A 12812-nucleotide genomic window follows, 5' to 3' on the forward strand; every position below is an offset into this window, starting at 1 on the left:
TATGCTTATTTTACCTGTGTGAATGATACATAGGGGTTGTATTATATTCCTAGAGACTTAATTTGAAGACAGTTCTCGAAACTTTAGTAGTAGACTTTCTCAGGATTGTTTATGCGTGTCTTCAAGAGCTATGACAGCTCATAGTCCTATCTGGTATGGGTCCCTACACAATTGAGCAGTATTCTAGAATGTGTTGCACGAGTGACATATAAGCAGTCTCCTTTGAGGACTGGTTACAGTTCCCCAGTATTCTACCAATAAACCTCTGCTTCTGTACTCTGCAAACTACTGTGAAGTGCATGACAGAGGGTATGTCCCTTTGTACCTGTTATTAAGGTTTCTTCCCATTACATTCACGTATGGAGTACGGAAACGAACATCTCTGTGTGTGCGGTGATTTTTCCAATCTTTTTCTTAAGAACCCTATGTGAGGAATACATAAGTGATTGTAGTATATTCCTAGAGTCATAATTTAAGCCAGTTCTTGGAACTTTGTTAATAGACTCTCTCTGGATAATTTATACCTACCTTCAAGGGCCTTTCAGTTAAGTTCCTTCAGTATCTCTGAGACACACTCCCATGGATCTAACAAACCTGTTATCATTCATTCTGCCCTTCTCTGTGCACATTCAATATCCCTTGTTAGTCCTATTTGGTATAAGTCCCACACACTTGAACAGTATTGTAGAACTGGTCACCCAAGTTATTTCTAAGCAGTCTCCTTTGTAGATTGATTGCACTTCCCTATATTCTACCAATAAACTGAAGTCTACCACCTCCTTTACCCACAACTGTGCCAATGTTGTCATTCAATTTCATATCACTACAGAGTGTTACACCCATGTACTTGTATTAGTTGGCTGATTCCGTTAGTAACTCATTCATATTATAGTCAGAGCATACTATGTTTTTTTTTTCATTTTGTGAACTGCATAATTTTACGTTGCTGAACATTTAAAGCAAGTTGGCAATCTTTGCGCAACTTTTGTAGCCTTTTAAAGATCTGTCTGAATATTTATGCAGCTTTTTTCAGATAGTACTTCATTGTAGATAACTGCTTCATCTGCAAAAAGTCTGATGCTACTATTGATATTGTCTGAGCAAGGTCTTTAATATACAAACTGAATAGCAAGGGTTCTAACGCACTTCCCTGGGGCACACCTGAAGTTGCAGATGTAGATGTGATGAAGACACTCCATTCAAGATAACATGCTGTGTCCTCCTGCCAAAAAGTCCTCAATCCAGTCACAAATTTCACACCATACCCTGCATGGTCATATTTTTCACAATAAGCATACATGTGGTACTAAATCAAATGCTTTTCAGAAATCAAGAAATACTGCATCTATCTGTCTGCTTTGATCCAAAGTGTTCAGCATGTCATATAACCACAAGAGTGCTCCTATTCTCATACTAAGTCACACCCCAAACCATAACTCCAGGTGTAGGTCCAGGGTGTCTAGGACACAGACAGGGTAGTTCTATCCCCTCAACTGGTATCCTTCTAACCAGCACATGTCCATCACTGGCACCGAGGCAAAACCAGCCTTCATCAGAAAACACAACAGTTTTCCACCCTTCCCTCCAATGAACTCTCACTTAACACCTTCAAAGCTGCTAGTGGTGGTGGTTTGGGGTCAGTGGAATGCACACTACAGGTTGTCTAGCTCAGAGCTGCCCTTGAAGTAAACAGTTTACAACAGATTGTTGTGTCAGTGTGGTGCAAACTGCTGCTCAAATTGCAGATGCAGTGCAATGCACCAGAGCAATATGCCAAACATGATGGACTTACCTCTTGGGAGTGCCACGTGGCTATTCAGAGCCATGTCTTCTTGAGACTGTACATTCTTGTGACCACCACTTCCAGCAGTCATGTAATGTGGCTACACTCCTGCCAAGTCTTTCTGCAATATCACAGACGGAACACCCATCTTTTTCTAGCCCTATTTTATGACTTCATTGAAACTCAGTGAGGCGTTGACAATGGCATCTTTGTCACTTTAAAGACGTTGTGACTAACATCAGCTCACCATGTCCAGTCTAAAAGATAACTAACATCCATGACCATTACAGCATGTATTTAAAGCAAACCTGATTTACATGTTCATAGTGGCACTACTAGTGCCACTCTTATGTGACTGGTGTGAAATTTGTATGTAGATCATCTTTCAGATGTGGAAACATGCCTACCAACCTTTGTTTATGTAATACAACTCCTTCTTGGTGTTGGATGCCTCCCCCCCCCCCCCCCCCCCCACACCCCCACCCTCCCGTGCAAAATCAGTGTATTTGCACATACCCGCCAATGCAATGGTGTGATCAAGTAACTACAAAAATATTATGCTGAAAGATGTAGAGCTTCTGTAAGCAAATAATGTCATGAACATTATTGTTGATAGCACAGGAATGAATAGGTGCTAAAAAGGAATTGCACTGTAAATAACAATCCAAATTTTAGACACAACTTCCCCCTGCCTAGTGCAGCAAGCTGTGTCAGGCAGCATTTGTGAAGCAATCTATGGGCAGAACCATTGACCCAGTGGTTTACCTGTTCGCGGTGACAGGCCAGCATCCATCAATTCTTGTGCTGATGTCAGCTACCTTGGACCTGGCCTCTCCTTACACCTTACTCTGATTTCACATGCTAGTGTTCAGATATTCATGCTGGGCACATTTGTGTTTATCAATGTGCTCATTTCTACAAAGTGTTTGGATTCTGTTCTCCCTTGTAGATTTATTCACATGTAAAGCTTTATTTGATCTTCAGTGGTTCAGCTGCCCAGCTTTGTTGTTGACCCACTGTTGCCTACTTTAGTTGCATTTGTCAATAGTGATGGTTCTGTACCATTATCACTCACTGTACAGATACAAAATTGATAGTGTAGAATGTTCTTATGCATCTGAAACTTTTTTTCCATAGCGTTAATTTGTGGCCACCATGGACCCGGAATTTTTGAAATACTGGCATCAACAGTTGTGTTTCCAGGAGCAGCAACAAAGCAGTGGCAGGAGCAGATGCAGGAACTGCTCAAACAGAATGTTGAATTGTGCCATACTCATTGCCTGAGTCTGCAGAAATTTGGGAGAATTACCTGTACATTTCTTGTGATATATCTGTAAGGCCACTTTCTTATTGTGCAGCAGTGGAGGGCTGTACAAAGTCATGCAAAAGTTGAAAACCTCCACCAAGCTTGAGAAATTTACTTTCTGAGGAACTCTGTCAGTTGCTGATGCAATATTTGGATCATCAAACTGATGTGATGGTGGCATGGTTGCAGTTTAACCAGCACCTTGAGCAGCATGGGTGAGGGTGTGGGGGTCATATGTGGCTTGTCTTACCAACCTGCAAGGTGACGCACACAAGTGTTGGTATGAGTGTTCTCAGTGTGCTATCTCATATGTGGACTTTCTAATTAGAGATGTGATCGTCTGGTTAGCACTTTACTCTGAGGCGAGACCAGAGTGACGGCCTTGTCCACCCCTTCCTTAATCAAAGTTATCCAGACCGCTGAATCCTGGGAACTTATGGTGGTGACCAGAGACGAGCTTTCCAACTGTTTGCAGGTGGTGAAGTGTGTGATAAACAGTCGCTGGTGCCCTGTACAGTGCCTTCAGATGAACCACTGTTTGAGTGGTGTAGTTGTAACCTCCCCCTCACTTATCGACCTTAATGACAGTGAAAAATTAAACCGCGTGTACCTAATGGAAATTTGGGAAAAGCAATCATCACCAAAGTTAATCTGTCGGTAAAGAGGGAGGAAAGGGTTATATCTAAATGAAAGGAAAAATGCAAATGAAATTAGTGGAAATTAATTTTGAGAAAAGGGGTAAGGTTAATAAAGAAAGTAAATGTGCGGTCGTCACGTTAACAATTAATTGGCATTAATTAGATATTTGAGATTTGGGGAAAATTATGGTCACTAGTCCTATGGACAACTACTATAATAACTGAAAAAGAAAGGTTATTGCACATATAATTAGCACTAGAAGTGTGGCAACTGAAGGTTGACACGTGTTGTGTGAAAACTGAAAGTTTGTCAGAAGTAATAAATTTCGCTACACTCTGAAATTAATAGTGAGATTTGTTTCTGAAGCACTACGAAATTCAGTAAAATAATGTTAGTCTTGGGCTACCTCATCAATAATTTCAAAAGCTACTTGAATCTACGCAATTTAGGTATAAGAGATTTAACTTTGAACTTGGATTCTGCACAATTAACAATAGTAAAATTTAGTACGTACCCAGCTGAGCTGCAGTCTAAGGTAAGCTAAAATACGGTAACAAAACTCTCACCCTTAATTTGTGCTTGTCTAATCTAAATATTGTAGCCAGCTATGAATACTTTAACTGAACTTTGAAATTAAAGCAGTGAAATGGAATGATATTACTTTAATGCTGGCTTTTGAATTTCAATGACACTCGGGTTCATTTCGAAAAAGGAAGGGACCCTGCTTGGTAATGCAATTGGGACAATGGGTACAAGTAAGTCAGAGGGTCGTAGTCCCCATTCACAATGTTTTTCAAGTTCTTGCCATCACCATCCTTCCTCATCTGTGTCCACTCAACAGGCAACGTGGTGGTCCTGCCGTGATTGTCATGTGGTACGTATTAGACATGAGTGCCCCTCTGTAGATGCCACATGTGGGGTATGGTGAAGAGTAGGCCATTTGGCATCAGTTTGTGACAGTTTGCAAGTTGTAGACTGGCCATTGGAGGCCTCAGTGTTGTCCCTGGACTCAGAGGCTGTCTCTGACATACTGAATGGTGTTCTGAAGCTCTGCTCCCCTTTCAATTGATCCGCATGTCAAATTCTGTTACCTGTTATGGTGTTCAGCTTCCTGGATTTCCTTCTGACCACCAGTTGCCGAGTATAGTTGCACTGTGCCAACATTAATCATTTCACAGTATTTTCATGCTCTGTGCAGATTCAAAAGAAAAGGTGCACAAAGAGTTGCTTTTATTTGTCTGAATAGTACAGTACGAAGAAATGGTGGATGGAAAAAAAAGGAGGAGATAATCAAACTCTTGATACAGTACAATCTAAATAAAAATGGTTGTTAATGCAGTGTAGTGTTTATTTTACTTTATTGCAAAATAGTCAATGAATGAAAGTATGAAATTGTTTTTGGATAATTCTTGCCTTGAGCAAACACATTTTTTTCTATTTTACCCAGATATTCAGTGGATTCTTGTCTTCTTTCTATCAAAAACAAGAAAGCCACTTTTTACTATCTGTACACACAGAATTTCAGTTTTTAGGTAAAATAATCACAAATTTGAAACAGATTTTTTAAACACCTACTGTGGTTTTTGTAACATTCTGTACTATGTCATGCAGCTGTTATTCTTTCATAGCTTGTCATCTGCAACCATCGAGAACTTGATATAGGAAACTTATCAGTGAAAATTACACCTCGAGTGTCAAAACTGTTGTGGTTTACATTATTTTACTCTACATGAAAGAATGTGCATCTGAGTGTGTGTGTTTATGACCTCATAATTGATAGGAATTTAAATTCTAATCTTCCTTCCTTCTTTCTTTTGTACTGTATTTGATTTGTGCACTACTATTGCATAAAATAAGTAAAGGATAATTAAATATAATAGAATAAAATAAAATGACAATGAAAAGAGGCATATTATTTGGGATATTCTAGGAAATACTTCAACAAACAGAAGAAATTACAACAAGAAAATATTAGAGACAGAATTTGTTATGTAATTCTGTATGTAGGTATCAATATCTGATATTTTTATAGGTTTCTTGAATAAATCATAAAACAGTATAAACAAAAAATTGCAGTCAGTGTACAAATTTAGTTCCTGAGTCTAAACAAAAATTACATTTGATTGTACAACTGTAGCACATTTTTGCTTCTCATTCTGCCCTTTTCTCAGACATAGAAGATAAAGCAATTAGTACATAACATTTTGTTTATCCTGAACTTGTGAAGTGGGAAAAATGATATATGCCACTTATTTATGACTTACTTATTTTCAGTTTATTGGAGGCAGAGGTGACATGTTCATCCAATATTTGCATTAACAGGTGTGGAAAACTGTTTAGGAAACCATGTTCAGGTAGCATCTAGCTTACAGATTCTGTTGCATTCTACTTTGCTTCCTAATTTAACATTAGGCGTTATGTACGGATCATATGGTGAAATAAAATCTATTTATAAAGCATCATATACAGCTCTTGTGTGTTCATTACATTTCAGATACGGGAGGTACGACATGACAATATCATACCATTTATTGGTGCCTCTGTTGATCATGGAAACTTGTGTGTATTAACAGCGTATTGTGCCCGTGGAAGCTTGGAAGATGTTCTAGCAAATGAAGACTTACATCTGGACAATATGTTTGTATCTTCTCTTGTGTCTGATATTGTAAAGGTGAGGTTTTCTTTTTTATTGATGTAGATTCCCAAATAACTTTATAAATCAACTGTAGTAGTTTTATGATTATTTCGAATAAGATAAAAGATGGCATTTGGAAATAGATTGATAGTAGCATGTAGCACTACTAATCATGCATTGTTCATGCACCACATTTATGTACACATTCTGTTCTGCACTTAAAAATTTGCATGTTTTTACAGCAATAATGATTAATATTGGAGGACATACTTCCTCATTTTTCAGTAATTGATATATCTGGAAGATAATCAGCAAATGTCATATGTTTTATTCGGTCTGAATCCTGTTGAGGAATGAAATTTTCACTTCCATTATTTGGTCAGCAAGATGTAGAAGGGTGGTGGCATAGAGTTCCTGATCACCAGTCATCATCCCAGAGTTCTAGATTAAAGTCCAAACTTCTTTTCAGTGCCTCATGAAGTGATAATATGTGACACTGTTGATGGTGATCCATCCACCAGATGGCCCCTTGCGTGCTATTCAAGAGAAGTAGATTATGTGCTGGTACAAGGTTTCATCCACTTCATTCTCTCATCATCATCATACAATGCAAATATAACAATTCATCCATCCATGGCACTCACCTTCACTCTAAAAATAAAAATACCACACTGCTTGCACATATCCACAAGTATAGGGGTCAATAAGCAAGAAGAATGAACACAGTTTCCAATGGGCAGCTGAACCTACTCCTTGTGATATCCAAGCCAGAAACAGCACATGAGATTTACATTTATCAAAAATTTCTATCATTTTTACACATTTCTAAATGTCATAATATTAATATATTAAATTTCAATGCAGCATTCTTGCTTCTTTGGCAGTAAGCATTATGAAGCACAAAAGTCCTTATGCACAAAATTCTTTTTAGCCATCAACTCATATGGCTCAATCTTCTTTTGAAACATTAGTGCCTCAGGCTAAGTGTTTAAGGCTTCTCTCCCCAAAACATTCCACTATAATTGGCCTTTTTAGGAACAAATGCCCACTGGTTTATTACTTTTTAAACCATTTATTTTATGTATTTGCTCTAATCTCTATCTTCTCCATTCCTCCACATTCTGTGTATTTTTAATATCAGCCGATGAATCTGGAAAAGTTTTTGAGTCCTGTTTTACAGCAATAGCACTGTAACAGTGTTCAAAATTTCTCTGGACCAAACTGATTAATCTTCTTCATACAAGGCATAATTGGTAGGAGTCCCACATAGAACTGCAGGATTCCAGGGTGAGCCTCACTGAAGAACATTATGCCTATCACTTCAAAATCCTCATTATTTGGAAGATAACCCTGCAAGCACTGCAGACTGCACCTCTCACATGGAGACTGTAGTAGACTTTGCCATCAAGTGTCAACCCAAAATTCTTAAAAGTAGGTGACTTGGAAAGTATCTCTCCCTCTAAATTAAACTCTGACGTTGTTTTGAACCTCCTGGAGAATTAGCTAAACCACTGGCTCTTGCTTGCATTTATGGTCTTGTTTACTGCTTCTCTGCCAAAGCAAGAACATCTTAAAGAGTTTCTCAGTCTCCTGATTGCCTTCTGCTGTGATAATTCATTAGATCATCTGCAAATGTCCTGATGTTGTAGTGGATACAGATCCTCTGTTGTTTATTATAAATAATAATGACAGTACTCTGTGGCATCTCTGAAAATATGTCCCCTTTCTGTGAGATTTCTTTTTCTATTCTTACCCTTTGAGTGCCACCACTCAAATGTGTCCACCACATCCTGAGCACAGCCAAGAAGCCACTCTGGACATCCTTAAGCCATTGTGCTCAGTTGCATATCATCTAGATGGATTTGGCTTCTAGCTTTGATACTATTTTCTTTTCAGACTTGTTAGACTAACTGGCCTATAATTTCCAACAGAAACCACAGTGACTGCTTACCAGTCTCCCAGCACCTCATTTCTCACTTAAGCTTAACCTGAACAATTTTTCTGTGTGGAAAACAGTTGCAGAGTCAGCTGGATCAACAGATACAGTGTCAGGTTCACATGTCTTCATTATCCTGCTGCTCATAAGCATGTCTGTTGTTTCTTTAATTTGTATCTGGTAATTGCTGTATGTGGTTTCTGCTATATGTTTACTTAATTCCTCCACCATTGTCTGGTTTATGCATCAGGAGTGTATCCACACCCACTGTCTTCCAAAATAGGTGGCTGAAAAAGCCCTTTTTTCTGGTCAGATGTTACGGCTTTGCTTCTCCTGCCCACAATGGTTTTACTTCCTGTTTGTCTATACTGCTATATGACTTGATCTTTTTTAGAAGGGCATAAGTCAACAAACGTAAATTGATGGGAGACTGAAGCAGACTTTCTGAAAGTATATGATTCTGAATGTAACTGTTAGTTTTAATGAAGATTTATCGGTTTTTACAGGAACTTCTTACTATACATAGTACCTAATAGTAGTTGTTAGAGTTTCAAAAATGGAAAAATCCAGCCTTTAAAAAAGATTGGCTTAAGGACATGGAGAAACTTAATGGAAAATGGATAATTAACAGTATTACAACATTCTATTACACTGTAAGTCATTCAGAACCACACACAAAGAAGAACATTTTAATTAAAGTGCAAAATATTGCAGTAGGTTACAAAGAACACAAAGTTATATTGAAATTTATTAATTTTCAGTCGCTGTTTACAGCATTGGTGTCTGTTCCCTAGTTAAAATGTTGCTCATAAAATGCCCTATGTTCATATGGAATATGATACTTTATCTTCTTATTCAAGTCTTGCATTTTTTTTCACTGCAATTGGAACTGTTCTTGAAGGATATGCCAGTGCCAATGGTGGAGAAACAGATGCTTTCTCAGATGCCATGAAGAATGTTTGGTTTATTAATCCATTTATGTTACTAGTTCCTTTGATATATCCACATCTAGTGTGTGAGTAAATAAGGTGGACCAGTGTGCTGATCACAAAATTAATTCTTCAAGTTCTATACTTGATCCTTGTTTCTTCAGAAAATGTGGTTTTCTTCTAGTGTTTTGGCCAACAGTTCTTGAAGTCAAGAATTTGAGATGCTACATTTTCTATTGCTAAGAACTTGCCTACTTTGTCAGTACTTTGAATAATGTGTTCTATAATGTAATGGATAGTGAAAATTCAGTCATATCGATGAAGCTGTTTTGAGATAATCCCAAAATTATCAGTCTTCCATTATGTTTCTCCATGTTCTTAAGCCAATGAATTTATAAAGGGCAGATTTTCCAAATTTTAAAACTCTGACAACTGCTATTAGGTATTACATATAGTAAGAAGTTACCGTAGAAACCTTCACTAAAACTAACAATTATAATGTTCATAATTATATACTTTCAGATAAATTGCTTACAAAACAGATTACTTCAATCTCTGACATATTTACATTTCTTGACTTCCTTTTAAAAAGCAAGGTAGAAAGCTGTGCCCCCACATAGGATAATATTGCTGTATTTTTTGGAAATGATCAGATTCTTTAAGTGATAGTAAGAATCTGCATAGAGACTTGTTTTTGTTCTGTCTGGCACAATTTTCACAGAACAACCCAAGCTTTGCGATGCTTTTTGGTGCAGACTTTAGCAAGTAAGACAGAAGCAAGCATACTTCACAAGGCCCCTTTTTATAATTTCCTTCATGATAAACATAATACGAGCCACATCCTCTTTTTATACCATGAATGTAAAAAACATTCACTGAAAGTTTCCTTAAATAAAATAGTTCCTGTACTAGCACTTTCAGTAGACTGTTGTTTTGCATATAATCAGATGATAAAGACAATATATTCATCTCCTTCTTTGTTTCCACTGCTGCTTCATACTTGAAATCTGAGTAAAATTTTATACTTTTAGGCTAATGTATCATCAATTTGGCAACTGCTGTTCAATTTTCTACATCATTGAGGTATGGAGATTTAAGTTTTAATTTCAGCTCTTCGCAGATACAGTATGTATCCACTTCTGCTTTTCCAAATCGATAACTGAAATTGTTTCTGTAGAAGCTCCAATAAAAGTTGTAAGTTACTGTACTCTCCGGATTATTCTCTAGGAACAATTTCCACATCATTTTGACATTTAGGTCTACACTAAGATAGTACACCTATTCAGCAGTGTAATGACTTTCTCGTAAGGGGAGCTACTGGATATGTTCACATACTGCCTCATAACAGAAGATTTGAGGCTATGTATAACTCTCCTGCCTCTCCTGTCTTCTGGGGTTTTCCCAGAGAGCTTAATTCATCTTATTCTTTGTACTTGTTTCTCACTGATGTCAAAAACAGGGAGGAAAGCTTTCATGCATATCTCTTGATGTGATGCACCAACCAACATGTATACAAAAAACTAGCAGAATGCAGCACAACAGGGTGACCCTTTTTTCTTGATTGTCTCTGTTTGACCTCTTGAGAATCTTTTAATCCTTGAAGAAATATGTCTTGCTCATTCTTATTAGGAATACTGTAAAAGTTTGTAAAAATATCTAAGCAGTTTTCCTCTCCATTTACTACCAAACATTTCTTCATACATATGAAGAAAATAAATTAAATAAATTTCAGTATTATGAGAAGGATATTAATCACAGCTCAAATATCATCAATAACAAAAATGTTACTGATGATATTTGAGGCTATGTTCATGATAACCAAACAGAATAAATTATGCTATTTATTTTATTTTAATTTTCATGGCAACAATTTCAGTATAAGAGGAGAACTCAGTTTTTTTAAGAAAAAGAAATAGCTTAAATAGGGTTCCCTCTTTTATTAACGTAGGCTTCGCGCTTCAGTCAAGCTGCATTTATTTTGTTACTTTTGCAACTAGAAAAATTTCTCCCTCTCTTTCTTTTTCTACTAACATCTCCAAAATCACATATAATAGTGCCATCATCTGACACTTTTCAGCTATAAATGAACCAGAAGTAATTAAAGTTCCTCCACAGAGTAAAGAACAATTGCTGTTGTCTCATCAGCTGTTTCCATGGCCAGCTGTTCATTTATAAAATGGCATACATCAGTGACAACCGCTTATTTAAAAATAAGTTTGAACTTTGTTTCCCTGTTACTAGTGAAGCAATAGCATTACTGGCGCCTTTTAAACACAAATGGTAGACCTACCTCTGTTAAGATACAAAAACTTTGAAATGGTAAAAATCGAGTCTTGCACCTGTTTACAAGAGATTGATTCACATAAAGACAAGTCATTGTTTAAAGTTATTACCAAAAATTTCAAAAAGAGCTTGACCACTTTACTTTATATTTTTACACTATATTCTAATAAATGTTCAGACAGACACAGACTACATATTTTTTAATATATATGGTATGTAAATATATATTTACTATATAAATGTGAAACACTGTATCAAAATGCTCAACAAGTTCTGGACTGACTGATTCAGATTTTTACACGATACTCTAATATAATTCTTTTTAATATATGTTATATACAAATATATATTTAGAAACTATAGTACTATACAAAGACATGTCGATATTTAACATTGCTACCAAAAATTTCAGTTTACTTCAGACTTTTGCACTATACTCTAATACATGTTCAGAGAGGCATAGGCTACAATACTTTAAGAAACATTCTTAGAAAAAATCTCAAAAAGTTTTTGATCGATTTATTTCTGATTTTTACATGATATTCAGATAAACATTTGGACAGAAATATGACATTTTTCCTTTAGTATGTTGTTGTTGTTGTTGTGGTCTTCAGTCCTGAGACTGGTTTGATGCAGCTCTCCATGCTACTCTATCCTGTGCAAGCCTCTTCATCTCCCAGTACCTACTGCAACCTACATCCTTCTGAATCTGCTTAGTGTATTCATCTCTTGGTCTCCCTCTACGATTTTTACCCTCCACGCTGCCCTCCAATACTAAACTGGTGATCCCTTGATACCTCAGAACATGTACTAACAACAGAGCCCGTCTTCTAGTCAAGTTGTGCCACAAACTTCTCTTCTCCCCAATTCTATTCAATACCTCCTAGTTAGTTATGTGATATACCCATCTAATCTTCAGCATTCTTCTGTAGCACCACATTTCGAAAGCTTCTATTCTCTTCTTGTCCAAACTATTTATTGTCCATGTTTCACTTCCATACAAGGCTACACTCCATACAAATACTTTCAAAAATGACTTCCTGACACTTAAATCTAGTATGTATAATATATAAATACATATACATATTATGTATTGGGGAAAAGCGTTTAGCAAAAATCTCAAGAAGTGCTTGAGGAACTCCATTCAAATTTTTAAACGGTGCTTGAATAAACATTCAAACATACCTAGGTTACCGGTACTTTTTGGTATGAAAGTGTACAAGTTTTCTGTTAAAACTGGCTATGAGAAAGAAAATACTGTGTTATGAAAATGTGCTGTTTTGTTTTTTTGTCACAGTTAG

General features: G+C 36.7%; 1 protein-coding gene across 1 annotated transcript in view; it reads left to right on the top strand.

Annotated features, from left to right (window-relative positions):
- Positions 1-12812, top strand: part of LOC126335948 (guanylate cyclase 32E-like) — a 437004-nt gene that overhangs the window by 254092 nt on the left and 170100 nt on the right. The window contains exon 14 of the mRNA XM_049999424.1: positions 6223-6399. Coding sequence (XP_049855381.1) covers positions 6223-6399 — 177 coding nt within the window. The remainder of the gene's footprint in view (positions 1-6222; positions 6400-12812) is intronic.

The sequence above is a fragment of the Schistocerca gregaria genome, chromosome 2 (assembly GCF_023897955.1).
Source record: "Schistocerca gregaria isolate iqSchGreg1 chromosome 2, iqSchGreg1.2, whole genome shotgun sequence".
Lineage (NCBI taxonomy): Eukaryota > Metazoa > Arthropoda > Insecta > Orthoptera > Acrididae > Schistocerca > Schistocerca gregaria.